This window comes from Triticum aestivum, chromosome 5D, assembly GCF_018294505.1.
Source record: "Triticum aestivum cultivar Chinese Spring chromosome 5D, IWGSC CS RefSeq v2.1, whole genome shotgun sequence".
NCBI classification, from domain to species: Eukaryota; Viridiplantae; Streptophyta; class Magnoliopsida; order Poales; family Poaceae; genus Triticum; species Triticum aestivum.
This window is the reverse complement of record NC_057808.1, coordinates 104,195,556-104,213,108: the sequence shown is the minus strand read 5'-3', so window position 1 is coordinate 104,213,108 and position 17,553 is coordinate 104,195,556. Positions and strand designations below refer to the sequence as shown.

Below are 17,553 nucleotides of genomic sequence, written 5' to 3'. Positions count from 1 at the left end.
ATAACTTCATACAAATATACTTTTCTCCATAACTCCTTAGCTCTCTCATAAAAGGAATAGCGTGTGCTTTATATCCATGTATATTACACGCACGACACATGATATTGTTTCCGATATCCATGTGATACACGAAACGATAGTAAAAAAATACAATATTTAGTTACCCTCCAGGCTATGGAGTCTGTCGCGCCGTTTTGACTGAGCGGGATAGGCACAATCTATTGCACATCTATCTTCCAGAAATTGATCTAACAAGATCGACGCTCCTACTCATTGTGGTTGGGCTAATTAATTCACTGACCTTACGACTCACATCTATCTTTTAGAAATTAAACTAACAAGATCAGTGCATTTTTCCATGCATCAATTTGTCATCCATCTCCCACTCGCTAGATTCCCCTCTTGTTAAACGTATGCAACCCTATCATTACACTTTGCCAAGTAGTTGACGAGCCAAGTCTTAGCTTAGCATTTAATATGTGTTTATGCAGAAAGTTTTTATACTCCTCAACAATCTAGCACCTAAACTTTCCTGCTCCAAGATCAGCCTCTAAATTTCCCCAGCATAGCCTTATTAAAAGCAATTCTGGTCTCTAAATCTCATCTTCTCTGTCCTTTGAAACACACAATTTTGCAAAGTTTCTTCCGAATCCGAAATACAGACATAGTCAAACCGTCTTCCATCAATACCGTCCATCAAAGATCATACGGCTGCCCCTCACGACCGTCCTCGCATCTCCCGCACATCAACCAAAGATACCCTTTTCCTTTCTTTTCCCCGCATTATTTGATTTCCTCTCCGCCGCCGCCGCCGCCGCCTCCCTCCCCGCCGCCACGGCCGCCTCCCTCGTCGTGGAATCCGCCCAACCGACGAGCTGCCTCCGTATCCGATTCGGCGAGCTACCACCACAACTCCTTCACGCTACCGTCGCCGTCTGAGGTCCCCCGCGCCGGCCAGCCCCACCCCGCCCCTCGTCGCCGTCTACCTCCCCTTCTAAGTAGGGCGCTAGAAGGTAGGACACAGAAGCTCATCGCCTCTCTCTATATCTCTATCTGTGTTCTGTTCTTCTGTTGTCGCCGAACTACCAGGCAGATCTGTTGTAATTTGCTGTGTGTTAAGGTGGATTTGGTACACATGTTGAATTTGTAAACCCTAGATTCGGTTGAGAGCTCCTTTTGCTATATTTTGGTGGAGTATTCATGGTTGAATGGTGTATATTTGTCGCCGTAGCTTGCAGTATCCACATACTATGCATAAGCGCTCTACATACACAGGAGTAAATGGCTACTTCAACGGTAGAAGTAAATTGTACTCTCAGGGAACTGGTGTATAATAAAGTTCTTGTCAGCAGAGGCTTTAGGTGCTACTCAAGGACCTGTTCCATTTAAAATGAGGTTGCTCCCCAGATATTTGTATCCTCCTTGAGCTAAGAAGTAATATGGCAATGGCATTATGTCCACGTCAGATTTTCTACAGCTGTTTAGATTTTGGGATTGATGTTCACTGATTATTTTCTTGCTTATAAGGTTGTCTTTCCTCTATGTAGTTGGTTACTTATGCAGATGTATTCATGCAATTTAGCTTTTACAAAATTCTGTGCAATTAATGATTGCCTCATTTAAGAAACTTGTACTACAAAATTCTATGTAATCGTACCTCATTGTAGTTGATAGTTTCTTGATTACATGTTGTTTAATCTTCTGTTTGCTCGTAAGAATCAATTTATATGGTGCTAATTCGTCTCTCTTTTCACCTGTAAATTATGATGCCAAGAACAGATTCTTTCTAGCTGATATTTTTTTGTTAAGATGAAATTGAAAGATTAGTGATTTTCTTCTATGCAGACCGTGTGTCTCATTAGTCATTACCATTTTATAAGATCTTGGTGTATTGTTTGGTTTTACACAAAACAGGTCTACTGTGTCTTGTGTAATTTACATCTGAGAGGAGCTGTATCTCTTTGATGATGCATGGAGTTCTTATATCATGAAGTATATCTGATTCCTCTATTTTGGTTTTACACAGCCAACATGTCGTTGGATGTTACTCAAATACTCTTGAGTGCACAATCTGCTGATGGCTCGATTAGGAAGCATGCTGAAGAAAGCCTCAAGCAGTTTCAGGAGCAAAACCTCCCAGGTTTCTTGCTCTCCCTTTCAAGTGAGTTGGCAAATAACGAGAAACCTGAAGAGAGCCGCAGGTTGGCTGGTTTGATCCTTAAGAATGCACTGGATGCAAAGGAGCAGCACAGGAAGAGTGAACTTTTCCAGAGATGGCTGGCACTGGATTCTGGTGTCAAGGCACAAATTAAAGCGTTGCTGCTGCAAACTCTCTCATCTCCTGTTGCAAGTGCCAGATCTACATCTTCTCAAGTCATCGCAAAGATTGCTGGCATTGAGATCCCTCAGAAGCAATGGCCTGAGCTTATAGGATCATTGCTCTCAAACATACATCAGGTCCAGCCTAATGTCAAGCAGGCGACGCTCGAGACACTTGGCTATTTATGTGAGGAAGTTTCTCCAGAAGCTGTTGACCAAGACCAAGTCAACAAGATACTTACAGCTGTTGTTCAGGGTATGAATGCTTCTGAAGGGAACTCTGAAGTGAGACTTGCAGCCACACGGGCATTGTATAATGCATTGGGCTTTGCTCAGGTTAACTTCTCCAATGACATGGAGCGTGATTATATCATGAGAGTCGTATGCGAAGCAACACAGTCAGCAAAGGTGAAGATAAGACAGGCTGCCTTTGAGTGTTTGGTGGCTATTTCATCGACTTATTACGATAAGCTGGCCACATACATGCAGGACATATTTAATATTACTGCAAAGGCCGTGAGAGGAGATGAGGAGTCAGTTGCACTTCAGGCCATTGAATTTTGGAGCTCCATATGCGATGAGGAAATCGACATTTTGGACGAGTACAGTAGTGAGTTTACAGCTGATTCTGATGTTCCTTGCTACTATTTTATCAAGCAAGCTCTTCCTGCTTTAGTGCCAATGCTGCTGGAGACCCTCCTCAAGCAGGAGGAAGACCAAGACTTGGATGAAGGTGCTTGGAACCTTGCAATGGCTGGTGGTACTTGTTTGGGCCTGGTGGCGAGGACTGTTGGTGATGACGTTGTTCCTCTTGTGATGCCCTTTGTTGAGGAGAACATAACGAAACCTGAATGGAGGCAAAGAGAGGCTGCAACATATGCTTTTGGATCCATTCTGGAGGGTCCATCAGCTGATAAACTGGCCCCTCTAGTTAACGTAGCCTTGAATTTTATGTTGTCTGCGTTGTTGAAGGACCCAAATAACCATGTGAAGGACACCACTGCTTGGACCCTCGGAAGAATATTTGAGTTTCTTCATGGTTCTGCGCTTGAAACTGCTCCTGTTATTACAGCTGAGAACTGCCAGCAAATACTTACTGTGCTACTTCAAAGCATGAAGGATGTCCCAAATGTGGCAGAAAAGGCATGTGGGGCACTCTATTTCCTTGCACAAGGCTATGTGGATGCTGGATCGGCGTCACCATTAGCCCCTTTCTTCCAAGATATTATTCAGAGCCTTATTGTGACCAGTCACAGAGAAGATGCTGGAGAATCCAGGCTGCGTACCGCAGCTTATGAAACTCTAAATGAAGTTGTCAGGTGCTCCACCGAGGAGACAGCTCCTATTGTTTTGCAGCTGATACCAGTGATTATGATGGAACTCCATCAGACACTTGAAGCAGGAAAGTTGTCAACTGACGAGAGGGAGAAGCGGAGCGATCTGCAGGGCCTTCTCTGTGGTTGCTTGCAGGTCATTATCCAGAAGTTGGGAGGGATGGAGTCAACAAAGTTTGCCTTCTTGCAGTATGCGGATCAGATGATGGATCTATTTTTGAGAGTTTTTGCTTGTCGAAATGCCACGGTGCATGAGGAGGCTATGCTTGCTATTGGTGCATTGGCATATGCAGCCGGTTCAAACTTCGCAAAGTACATGGCACAATTCTACCAGTACTTGGAAATGGGACTTCAGAACTTTGAAGAGTATCAGGTATGTGCTATTACAGTGGGTGTTGTGGGTGACCTGTGCAGGGCACTGGAGGACAAAATTTTACCTTACTGTGACGGCATCATGACCCAGCTCCTGAAAGATCTTTCCAGCAATCAGTTACACAGATCTGTAAAACCACCTATATTCTCGTGCTTTGGTGATATTGCACTGGCAATTGGGGAGAACTTCGATAAGTATTTGATCTATGCGATGCCCATGCTACAAAGTGCAGCAGATTTGTCGGCGCATGCAACTTCAGCTGATGAGGAAATGCTCGACTACACCAATCAATTAAGGAATGGCATCTTGGAGGCCTACTCTGGCATTCTTCAAGGATTCAAGGGTTCCCCTAAGATGCAGTTACTGATGCCGTATGCTCCACATATTCTTCAGTTCCTTGACGCTCTTCATAATGGCAAGGATATGTAAGTCGTCCAGAATACCTTCTGTTTCCTTAATATCTCACTTATTTACATGAATATTTCCTGCTTTCCGGATGCTCAAAGCTGGAAACTGGTCATGCAAACACATAGATAACAATAATTAGACATTTTTCCTGTATGGCAGGCAAATGCGTAAGCTGTTTAAAAAATATAAAAGGGCCAAAGTACTGGAAAATTGACAATTATGGCAAATTTTAACTCTAATCAAGCTAGTTTCTGGAAACATGTAATTTCTTATATGCTATTCCCTCCTTCCAAAATATAAGTTCTATATGATTTGGTAACATTGATGTTGATTTTTTTCCATATAAACTTGGTTAAATATAAAGAAGTTTGAATTAGGATGAAACTTATATGCCTTGTATCTTAGGGAGGGAGTACTGAATAACTACAAGTTTTGTCATATGCCACTAAAAGATTCCCGATTCATTCTGCACTACTCAATTCCGAAACTTCATGAATTTCTACCATCATTAGTGGGCTGTTGGTGTGCTTCTGTTATCGTGTCAGCCCTTTCACTTAATTGCCTAACTGGCCATGTGTCAACATGGATATGCCTTGTCTGGCTTGGTGCTCCTGCACGGGTACCTCCAATGTAAGGCTGCTTCTCTGTAAAATATCGTGGTGGCAGCAGCGCCACCTAAGCAACACATGCATGCATCAGCAACACTGCTAAACCAGGGCAGAACTCACTAACACCTAGCCAACGAGTGAAGGAAAATAACGAAGAGACGAGTCAGATAGAATGAATAGTGTTCGTCATAGGCATATGATGGAAGTAGGACTTCTTGCAATGATATATAAGCAATTTTCTCCCAAAATGAGGGTATACTTGACATGTGTTATAGCTTGTAACAATATTTTGCTGGATACATTTGAGGTGATTTAGGAATTAAGAGCTAAGCCTTGCAAATTTGAAATTTCTGTGTTGGTGAACTTCTGATTATGATCCGCTACTTTAGATTGCATTTACCAATAGGCGTTAGATACTAATTTGTGATTTCTTACTGTGCACTAAGCTTGGTCACTTTTGTTGTTCTATGGAATGTATGTTGTTTGCATTTGAATAACCACTATGATGGAAAGGGCCACATCCAGTAATGATGGTGTGTCCACACACTTACAGACACCTTACACTATTGCCAGAATTGAATCTCTCCCCCTTAAGCCTCCTGGCCAGTCAGCCCCACTCTTTTTTTAGCGACCATGAGCACGGACAGTGAAGTATTATTGCAACAATTGACCAATATTTCGGCTCAGTGTGACTCTAGTTCAGCACAATAATTTTCTAAAATGATCTCTTGCTGTTTCAGGGATGATTCTGTGATGAAGACTGCAATAGGTGTCTTGGGAGATCTGGCAGACACATTGGGTGTACATGCTGGTCCCTTGATCAATCAATCGACCTCAAGCAAGGAATTTTTGGATGAGTGCTTATCATCCGATGATCCTCTGGTCAAAGAATCAGCTGACTGGGCAAGGATTGCAATCACCCGTGCAGTTTCAGGTTGATGTGGCATTGGTGTCGAGTCTGCACATGCATCCATCCACGTGTCGAGTCTGGTTCTTCGGTAGCATCGTATCTTTGGGGAAGTCCACCATCCTAACAGGAGTGTCGAAGGGTCCTCACTAACTCATGCATCAGTACATGTGTCAGCCCAGCCTTTTTCACTTGTGTGGAAAAGAGGGTTAAGTTGGCTGCCTGCTAACTTTGCTAAAGGCATCTAGAACCTTCAATTTCTTATTGGGGGTGAGATGAGCTTCTATGGTTGGGTGCCATGCCGATGGTTTGTTGGCGTGGCTTGCATGCCCTATGGTCTGGGCGTGCCATCGCTTTCCCTTGCATCCATTGCATGCATCGAACTTTGGTCGTATGGTTACAAGTCCCGGTTGCTTATGGATCCGTTATGCATAAGGGGCTCGCGTGCACTGTCACGGGATAATTTTGCACTGCTCAGGAGGTCCAAGTTGGACATGTCCCTCACGAGCTGGTAGCTTGTTAATTTCTTTTTCGAGAGTATGTAGCTTGTTTATTTCATGTTTCCTTTTTCATAGTTGCATTGTCCTGCATCCATTATCGGACTGTTTTGTAAGGGTTCCTCGTGGTCAAAACTTCGACGGCTTGCCGTTGTGCAAGACCCTGCATGCATGCGTCGGTTTATTTCCAGGTGTTGTGGGTTGAGCCCTTTTTTTGCTATCCTTGCTGCTGCTCCATTTCAGTTTTCAGTGAGGCTGTGTGACTGGTTGAACAAGAAGTGTCATTGGTTTCAGGGTGGTTTTATTTTGGGGCAGTTGTGGAGTTGGATTTGTTATTTACGGGAACTGTATAATTGGGTGGAACTCTGCCGCCTCGTATCTCATGTGTCAGTGTCATTCGCTGTGTATACAAGGATATGATCATGAACGGGTTCAGTGATAGGCAAATTTGACAAATTTGACTTGTGGACGAAATCAAATTACAGAATGAACTGCCCGTGAAACTATTTCACGAGGTTGACCTTTTTGTGTGACGCCCGACACAAAGGTGCCACACTATATTGTGCAACGCCTCACAGATAGGCGCTACACGCCTAGCCCGCGTTGCACCCCAGACTGCCTAAAAATTGCTAAGTCATTGTGGAGCGCCTAAGAGCTAGGCGCTGCACTGTATAGTGTGGCGCCTAGCTCTCAGGCGCTGCACTAGTGGTTGCACTACAAAATGAAGCAACCACTAGTGCAGCGCCTAGAAGCTAGGCACTACACTGTATAGTGTGGCGCCTAGCTCTCCGGCGCTGCACACTGACTTAGTAATTTTTGGATCACATGGGTGCGACGCTGGCCAGGCGTGTAGCGCCTATCTGTGAGGCGTTGCACAGTGTAGTGTGGCGCCTTCGTGTCGGGCGTCACACAAAAAGGTCAGCCTCGTGAAATAGTTTCACGAGCAATTCATTCTGTGATTTGATTTTGTCCATAGGTCAAATTTGTCAATTTTGCCTCAGTGATATGGGTCTTTGTCTCTTATTTTCATCATACTGCTCTGTCCTGGCGCATGCGCGTGAATCATAGAGCGTATTTGGGCCTATTGGCCACAGACACTATCTACTGCGGCTCTTCTTTTAATGACCACCAGGGATCAGCTTTGTCTTGGAATGAGAGGAGCCTCCAACGCCAAAGGCCACACCCACGAGCTGGACGCCCAGCATCTTAACGGCTACGTCGTCACGCAACGCAGGGCTGCAGGAGTGCTTGCGACTCATGAAAACTTCACGGCCGTACGGTTTTTTAAGTTTCTACCGGCCCTTAGGGCAAGTACAATGGTCTAGATAGCATCCGTCTATATCAGCTCTCCACGTCATCTCTAGATAGCTGTATAGACGGCTTATGCAACAGGCTATCTTTCTGGCTGTCTACAACATTCGAAATAAGAAAAACACCACAAACTCAGTTACTAATTCTGCCAAATGCAGAACCATCAAGCAAGTTATTTGCAGAGACTCCTGCCACCATGCGCAGTGCTGGCCTCATTTCACCCGGCTTTCACGAAGAGGAAAAATGCAAAATTAATCTAGAGAGACGGAGCAACGAATGGATCGTTTCCTAGCAGTCACATGCATCCCAAGCTGGCTTTACAGTGATTTTGCCCATCCTTTAATTGCTAGCCAGATCGGGACGCTGGACACGAATCGGAGATAGGATGTTGACGGCGAACTTTGACCTCCTCACGCTCTGGTGGTGGTTCCGGGTTGCGCCGCCGCCGTGGCTTGTCTCGGCCTTTGCCCTCGAGGATCACCCGCGCCGGTGATCCAAAGAAGCTCCTCATCGCCAACCATATCGGCTCTAGCAGCGGCTCGTCGGGCGACGCACAAGGTCCATTGGTCCGCCACAGGTGACCAGAGTATTGGGATCCTTGCCGAGAGGAAAATTCGGGCCTGCAGTTGCAGACGCCCTCGTACAACAGTCGATAGCGACCGATTTTCCCGGGCTACAGACCGTCTGCATTTCTACCGACGGACTAATTCTCTCTCTTCCTTCTCTCACCTCCACCTCATCTAAAATCGTACGTGGCTCTCGTTGCAGACAGCTGACTGTATGGCGCTGTACATGCCCTTAGAGCAACTCCAACGGGCCGACTCAAACGGACGACGATTTCGTCCGTTTTTTATTCATTTGGGTCGGTCGCCCGCCCTGCGTCCGCCCTCTTTTAGATTTAGGTCGGTAGCGCGCCAACGCGCCGACCCATATGTGCCGGCTGGCCGCCCAATATTTTCATTGATCTGCATTCAAACATATTGTCAAATAACATAGTTTTACCGAATAAAAATATTATAGTTTTACAAGCCGGATACAAATAAAAATGTTTCACATAGTTTTGCAAACGAATACAAGAAGATACATCCCACATATGCTCAACCAAATCATTCTGCAGTTGCACGTGAGTTTCTCATCCTGAAACTGAAACCCTTGATCGTACAGATGTTCCGGCGCTCGTCTTCTACGATCATATTGTGCATGATCACACAAGCAGTCATCACCTCCCACAGTTTCTGCGTGCTCCAGGTATTAGCAAGATACCGAACGATGCCCCATTGAGATTGCAAAACACTAGAGGCACGCTCGACATCCTTCCTGGCACTCTCTTGCTCCAGGGCAAATCTTTTCCTCTTCTCTCCGACAGGGTTGGGTATTGTCTTGACAATAGTTGTCCACTGAGGATAGATACCGTCACCCAGGTAGTATCCTTTGTCGTAGTTGTGTCCGTTGACAGTAAAGTTCACCGGTGGGCTGTTGCCTTCGGCAAGCCTAGCAAACACCGGCGAGCGCTGAAGCACGTTGATATCATTATGTGATCCAGCCATGCCAAAGAAAGAGTGCCAGATCCAGAGATCTTGAGACGCCACGGCCTCTAATATGACAGTGCAAGCCCTGACATGTCCCTTATACTGCCCTTGCCAAGCAGAAGGACAGTTCTTCCACTCCCAGTGCATGCAGTCTATGCTGCCAAGCATCCCTGGGAAGCCCCTTCTGGCATTCATCGCCAACAAATGGGTTGTATCTTCAGCTGTCGGCTCTCTCAAGTACTCAGGGCCAAACACAGCAATAACAGCCTTGCAGAACTTATACAGGGACTCTAGGCATGTAGACTCACTCATACGGACGTACTCATCAATGAGATTACCGGGCACTCCGTATGCAAGCATTCGGATGGCGGCAGTGCATTTCTGATAAGAGGAGAAACCGATCTTGCCGACGACATCCTCTTTACACTCGAAATAGTCATCATAGCCGACCACCCCCTCTCTAATACGGTTGAAAAGATGCCTACTCATACGGAAATGGCGGCGGAATTTTTGATGTTTGAACAACGGATTTGTTGTATCAAAGTAGTCCTTCCAAATAATGAAATGCCCGCTCTCTCGGTTGCGATTCAACGCCGGAAGGTGGCCCGGAATGGAGCCACGAAACAACGGCCGCTGGCTGTTGAGGTGGTGATGGACCAACACGGCAGCCAATATCTCCTCCTCGTCGTCGGACGACGAATCGTCGGAGTCGCAAAGGAAATTGTGGAAAAAGAACTCATCGGCGGAGTCCATTTTCGTACCTTGGCAAACTGTGGAACAGCTTGCGGGCGTCGAAGAAGGAGATGGCCGGCGAGGGGAGTCGCGGCGCGCACGGACCAGCTAGCTGCCCTGCCGACGTTCGACGAGTGGGCCGGTGTCCGACGAGCGTGCCGATGAGGATCTGGCCGGGACGGCGAGGCGGCCTCTTGGTCGCGGGCAGCTGTGAGGTTGGGGGGGGGGGAGCGGCGGTGGGAAACAGTTTGCTCCCCGGCGGCAAGACGACGGTGGCGGGGGCGACGGGGGGAGTGAGCGGCGTTGCTGGGCGGATGTGGAGGCGGCGGCAGCTGGCAGAGTCGCCGGGAAAAAAAGGGCGGCGGCGTCGGCGACGAAGGAGGCGGGCAAGGGTTGCTGTTGGCTGGGGGGTGGGGGAGGCCAATGAGCCACCGACCAGCGGGCCCGGGGAGAGGAGAAGGTGAGCATGCGCGCGTCCGTCGTGTGTCCGCACCGACGCAAATCCGGCTCAAAAATGGGCCGGAAATGGGTCGCCTGCGGACGAAAAGCGGACGCGCGTCCGTTTGGGTCGGCGCGTTGGGCCGACTTTTCTGTCCGCGCCAACCCAAACGAACAGCGACGGACGAAATGGGTCGCTCCATTGGAGTTGCTCTTATTGACGTTTTCTCTCTCTGGGTGGCGATGTGCTTAGTAGATCGTGGCCGCCGGTGTTTCCTGGTCACGACTTTCTGGTCATTGTTTCTATAAGCTTCTAGGTTTCAAAAAACTTCCTTCGCTGAGATGGAGGCCCAAAAACGGCATCGAGCTATGCTCATGGTGTATTGCCGGTGGATGCAAGAGGAAGAATACTTCAGCACCACAAAAAGAAGAAGATGAGGATAGCCAGTTGACACGAATGAGATTAGTGTTGGGAGATGAAAGGCTAATTGGGTCACACGAGACTACGGAAGGAGGTGAATTCACTAGAAGTATGTTGTTGCTGTGTTCGTAGGTCTGCATGTGTTACTGTCGTGGTTAAGAAAAGACTAAGAGATAAATGATCGGACGATCACCAACTTCCATTATAAGCAGAAAAGATAATACATTAAGCTGGATCGATAATCCTAGCCATTGTTATTATTGTTGGCTCGAGAAAACCTAGGACAACTTTCATTCGAGGATTTAAAAAACTCGAAAGTTGGAAGAACACAAGATTTTATGCCTTCCTTTTATGTAATATACTAATATCAAGAAGAAATCATTTATACCCGGTCTCTGCAACGACACACTATCAAGACCTAGTCGAGACATTGAGGTTGCAACAACCAAAAGATGGAAGAAAAAGAATGATACACACGTAACAAGCAACAAGATTAACCAGCATCCTTTGACAGGACATGAGCTACAAGGAAGGTTCTCTCTAAGCAACACCTTCAGAAAAGGAACAACACGCAACCGCCGCCGCCATCAGATCTGACTCCTGAAGTTCAGATCTTAGGTTTTCACTCCATGGTGATACATTTGAAGAATCTCCAAAGCAATACCTTCAACAAGAAAATGGCACAGAAACACCACTACTGCTAGGTGTGGCCACTGAAGGACAGATCTAGGGTTTTCATCCTAGAGCTCGAGACCTGGTACTCAGAGGGCACCATGTCTTGCCGCCACCACTTGCCGAAGAAGCCGATATTGCCTGGAGAGGCACTTCCACACACCCTAATCATGGGAATTTGAAATCCAAACTATTCCATGGCAAACGGGCTTGGAAAAAGTTGCCGGCGTGCGGACCTAGGCATGGACATCACACAAAATGTAGGTCCTGCCCGCAAATTATGAATTGCCGCACAACACAGATAGTCGATGTCTCGCCGCCGCTACCATCGACCAAAGCCACCGACCACCACCCATCGCAAGCCAGGTCTGGGGAGTCCTAGATCCGTCATCACAGGCGGTGGCTGCCATAACAACCGACCACCTTCGTTAGGGCAGGAGGCCACACCACCGCCCCAAAGGAACGAGCCGCCACATGCACGAGATCCAACCTCTACTGGCGCCTGTCCGGAAGCCGACCAACGCCACAACTGTTCGAGTCGCCTTCTGCAGGCCATAGAGTCGATTCACCCTAATCGTCGACCCTCTACCCGACAAGCGCCACTTAGCCCTCAGTCTTCTCACCACCGCAGACCACCCCCGGAGAGAGAGGTCCCGTTGCCGCCTTCACTGCACGGGCTTTGCCCATCAGCGACCTCCAGCAACGGCGAGAGAGAGGAGCACGAGAGATGGGCTAATGGCGGCATCTAGAGTTGCATCACGAGAGAGCCTTCGTTTCGTTTGGCGGGGGCTAGGTCTTGTGCAATAAATATCTAGTGCCGTGGCTACGTGAATCCTGAATCCTAGATAATCAAATGTTTAAACGCACTATGGAATAAATGCAGTGAAAATATTCCTCGAGAATATTTTTATGAGACTAAATCTTATAAATAACACAAAACAACCCTACAAGTAACCTAAAAAAAAATCTGAATCGAGTAGGATCAAAGCAAATCTGATGTTCACTTTGCCACAGCTTTCACATCTCAGTCAGCAGGTGTCGACATGCTTTTCATCATTTAGTTTTCCGGCTTTATGTCAGTAAGTATGACATGCTAGATGACCAGGCTAAGATTTGATGCTCTCGCAACTATGCATATCCCACTGCCGACATAAGGACAGCGTACCAGGGACGCGCGTCGAGAATCGGACACCACAGTAACAAACATGTAGAACCATGGAGTAACTTTTTTTGACAATTAGATTGTGGTGCAACTATCTAATGTGCATATAATTAACCGAATTGAGTCTAGGTCGGATGGTTGGGTTCTTTGTGGTTGACTTAGTCCGTCAGAGTTTACGTCCTATACTTACACTCAAGAAACCTATTTTCTTTAAAAAAAGGTATTTTGATTCCTTTGTAACTCTTGTTATTTCTTCGTAAACAATCTTCGTGCTCACCATTAGCATCTTCTGGAACCTAGCAAATTGTTTCCGCGCCGAGAACCGAAGATTGTGTGAGTTGTAGGAGATGTGAATCTACCTGCCCAATAGATTTTTTAACTGTCCGCGTTTATTTAAGAAATAACTTTGATAAGCTAAAAAAAGGCGTTAAGAGACCCTCCTGGCCAAACCTTAGACATTCTAAGATCCTTTTACAAATCTGCACTGCTTCCATTTAACGAAAAAGAATTTCACGATCAGGAAGTGAGGATTAGAATAGTCATATTGATTGCTGCTTTCTTCGATGATGCTCATATTTTTTTGGATTTATTTCAGAATTTTTGGCGATGTCGTTCAGTGGGAGGATGTTCCGGTCGACTACAAAGGTGGCAGCGGTGGCTTCGTCAATCTCAAAATAAAGTGTCAGGTCAGTCTCTCGAATGCGCTAGGGATAAACGTATGTGTATATGTATGAGCTTCTGCAACTGTATTGTGTTAAAAAAACGTAGTAATATGTATTTGCAATCCAACCTATGCTGCAATCTTTCTACAAACGGGCCTAGAATGCACCCCCGGTAAAAACTAGAAACATGTTGGCCATACGCGGATGCACTGCATTGCATGCGATGCGTACGTGGATTTAAAGTTACGGGAAAGCACACATTCCCCAACCAGGAAGCGTAGGGGTAGCTCTCTGGATTCAAAGAAAAGAAACTAGTCGGCGGAGATTGATTAAACAAAAGCCACCCTGGGCCTGCCCCTGCCCCTGCCTGCACTAGGCCGTGTCTTTATGGCCCGGTGCGGTGTCCTATGCGTGCTCGTGCCGTTCTTTTCTCGGGGGGCAAAGCTCGTGCCGTCCTGCTCGGCTTTTCAGTGCAGTCAGGCTACGGAGAGATGCTGCCTCATGCTCCGTCTCGGGTGCACAGATGACTCGAGCACTATGGCTGCATGCGAGTGCAGTAGAGCGAGAGATAAAACAGTTGTACTCCCTATTCTTTTTTAAGTTGAACGCGACACATAATTGGGCGTGTACTTAATCTCGTGTATCCAAGGACCCACACAACATGTTAGGCCAACTTCACCGCGCGACCCCATCTTATCCGAGTGTGTCCGTTTGGGTTAAAACGTACGAATAGTGTGGCCCAAAGTGCGGCCTTAAACGGACAAATGTCCGGATTCCGTCCATTTTCGACCGATCCCCGGCCCAAACTTGCGCCGAGTTTGGGGTGAAACGGACATCGCGCGGACGGGCTCGCCGCACGCCCTTGTCCTCCCGTGGCCTGTCTGTCGGGGACACTAGCAGTTCCTCGCTTCCAACGCCTCCACCCCCGCCAGCGCCGCCGCTATTCTCCGGCCGCCTCCTCACTGCGCAGGCAACGGCCGTCCATACCAAACCACGTCTCGACATGGCCGCCAACACGCTCGCGCTTTCGCCGTAGTTTTGGCCGTCGATCGGAGAAGGTTTGGCCGTCGCCGTCGTAGCCGGTGGCACAGGGGATACGACCGCCGGCGACGTACCACGGCGGCCGCGGCAGCTTCCGACGAGAGCTCCAGTGCGGCCAGTAGCCGGCCGTCAACCACCCCTGCTGCGTCGAGGTGATCATCGCGGCCTCTTTGCCATCACGACCGCAAGGTGTTCGACACTTTGCCCACAAATGTATGGACAGTGGAGATGAGTTTTTCTTCCACCATTTCATTTGTTCATCGGACGATTCGTCGTCGGATGATGAAGATCTTGTGGTGGCCGCACTGGTCGTTCAGGACCACATTGAACGGTAGCTTCCTCGGTACAGGGGGTCACTCCCTGGCCGTGCTCCCAACCTGAACCGTAAAAGGGAGAGAGGCCACGCCCTGCTCTATGCCGATTACTTTGCCAACACCCCGCTCTTCAAGCCGAATAAATTCCGTCGCCGTTTTCGAATGGCAAGGCATCTGTTCAATCCTATCCGAGAGGGGGTGGTTGCTCATGACCCATACTTCGAGTGCAAGACGGATGCGCTTGGCAAGCTTGGATTCTCCTCTTACCAGAAATGCACCGCGGCCATCCGCATGCTCTGGTGGATGAGTATGTGCGTATGAGTGAGACAACATGTCTGATGTCAATGTACAAGTTCTGCCAGGCTGTGATTGAGGTGTTTGGCCCGGAGTACTTGAGGTAGCCAACTGCCACTGATACAGAGAGATTGTTGGCGACCAACGCAACTAGAGGCTTTCCAGGCATGCTTGGCATCATAGATTGTATGCACCGAGAGTGGAAGAACTGTTCATTTGCTTGGCAGGGCCAGTACAAGGGGCATGTCAAAGCGTGCACTGTCATATTAGAAGCGGTGGCTTTGCAGGATTTTTGGATATGACATTCTTTCTTCGGCATGGCAGATTCTCACAATGATATCAACGTGCTGCAGCGTTCTTCAGTCTTCGCAAGGCTTGCAGAAGGCCACTCCCCACCTGTCAACTTTGAGATCAATGACCGCCAGTACAACAAGGGATAGTATCTAGCTGATGGTATATACCCTCAGTGGTCAACTTTTGTGAAGACAATCTCAAACCCCCAAGGTGAGAAGAGAAAGAGATTTGCCCAAATGCAAGAGAGTGCTAGAAAGGATGTGGAACGTGCTTTTGGTGTGCTTCAATCCCGGTGGGGTATCGTTCGAAACCCTGCACTATCATGGGATGAAAGGAAGCTTTGGGAGGTGATGACTACTTGTGTCATCATGCACAACATGATCGTCGAGGACGAGCATGACGAGAGCATCTTCGACCAAGGATTTGATTATCAAGGTGAAAATGTTGAGCCCCTGCACTAAGAGCCGGCCACATTTGAATAGTTTGTCCAATTCCATTGTGAGCTGCGTGATTGGCACACTCATTAGTATCTTCAAAAAGACTTGATTGAGCACGTTTGGGATCATATTGGCAACCAATAGATGTATTGGTTTTTTTATGTTCGTTGAAGACAATTTCGATTTGGTCGTAAAACTATTTTATTAGAGATAATTTCGATTGGGTTGTAAAACTACTTTTATTTTAGACAATTAATATTTGGACGTGCAAACTAGTTTTGATACGAAAATATGGGCATTTTTTACCCTGGTGAACAGGATGGAGCAAATGGATGCGGCCGTGCGCCCAGCGCACGGCCACCGCATTCCAGGACAGGTCCAGACACGACCCCGTCATCCTATAAAAAAAATTCAATCAAACCGGACGTCCGTTGGAGATCGCGCGGTGGAGTTGGCCTTACTCCTACTTAACCACACCAAATTTTGTTGCGAGCCACCGACTGGATGGCACGGTAACGGTAACATGTGATACCCGCACACACACACACAAAGTAACGTGTCACGCACACATGCTAGACCGGCCACAGGGTTTGAGAGAACAAACGAACACGGAGAGAACATTTTCTCAGTCGACACCAGCGTCTTTAGCTCGTCGCACTAACAATGATAGGTTTAAGTTCTTTAACCTAGTGAATATCAGACGCGGCTACAATCTCGAACCTTCGTGCCAAAGTCATAATTAACCTATAAATACCCCCGCCACCCTGAGCCATAAACCTCAACCCAAACCAGTGCCAGCCTTTCTTCTTCCTCGACTCCCAGGTACCAGCACCAACAGGTAGCGAGCTAGCCATGGCGTCCTCCAAGCCCCTTGCCCTCCTGCTACTCGTGGCTCTGTCGGCGACGGCCATGTCCGCTGCCGGTCAAGGCTGCGACGGCCACAAGGTGACGGTGCAGAACCTGTGTGGCCACGACCTCAACCTGGGCATCAACGCGGTCGCGAACAGCAAGATGCTCTTCCCCAACGGGTGGCTGCTCCCCAACGGGAAGCACGAGTCGTTCGACGTGTGCGCGTGGTCGGGGAGCGTGTCGGCGCAGGGCGCCGCCGTGGCCAAGTTCCACATCGGCCATGAGGGCGGTGCGTACTACGAGGTGAGCACCGACCAGGCGAGCATGCCCATCCGCGTCTCCGTCACCCCGCACGGCAGCCCGCTGCAGGGCCACTGCCCCACCGCCGGGTGCAACAGCGGCAACCACTGCTTCGAGCACTCCGTCCCCGGCGGCAACTGCCATGGCGTCTCCGAGATCAAGATCATCTACTACAACCCATAGATGATAGATCGATCGTCCGCCTACGTAGTACGTAGCTGCTGCGCCTACTAGTGTTGAATAATGCTGCAGCTAAGCTCGATCGTCAGTGGCGTTCCACCGACGAGGTTGTGTACCGTCGTCAGTCGTGCAGTGTCGGATTTGCAGTTTAACTACTATTTTGTGGTACGTACTAAAATGTATACATGATCGGAGGGAAGACCTCTCTTTTATATATTATAAGAAAAAACAAAGTATACATAACGGCCTGAGTCTAGAGCCACTTTGGTACAAGTATATTTGGAAAAAGCAGAAATTGGAAAACTCCATGATTGTACGCCATGCCTATTTGAATCCTATAATTACCCTAACAGCTCGTTTGGCACCCTTGAAATGAAATGAAATCTCCATGGGGATTTCATTTGGTTGGAATGGAAATCCAGTTGCAAAAATCATGTTTGGCTGCCACAACGATTTCTAGATTGAAATAAC

General features: G+C 47.8%; 2 protein-coding genes across 2 annotated transcripts; both read left to right on the top strand.

Annotated features, from left to right (window-relative positions):
• Positions 1-731: 731 nt before the first annotated feature.
• On the top strand, positions 732-6,824 carry LOC123119707 (importin subunit beta-1). Its single transcript, XM_044539606.1, has 3 exons — positions 732-1,013; positions 2,027-4,451; positions 5,783-6,824. The coding sequence occupies exons 2-3, from the start codon at positions 2,032-2,034 to the stop codon at positions 5,979-5,981; spliced, it is 2,619 nt and encodes an 872-aa protein (XP_044395541.1). The 5' UTR covers positions 732-1,013; positions 2,027-2,031; the 3' UTR covers positions 5,982-6,824.
• Positions 6,825-16,523: 9,699 nt separating this feature from the next.
• On the top strand, positions 16,524-17,325 carry LOC123124437 (uncharacterized). Its single transcript, XM_044545053.1, has one exon. It carries the CDS (start codon positions 16,606-16,608, stop codon positions 17,083-17,085), a length of 480 nt encoding a protein of 159 aa, XP_044400988.1. The 5' UTR covers positions 16,524-16,605; the 3' UTR covers positions 17,086-17,325.
• Positions 17,326-17,553: the final 228 nt, after the last annotated feature.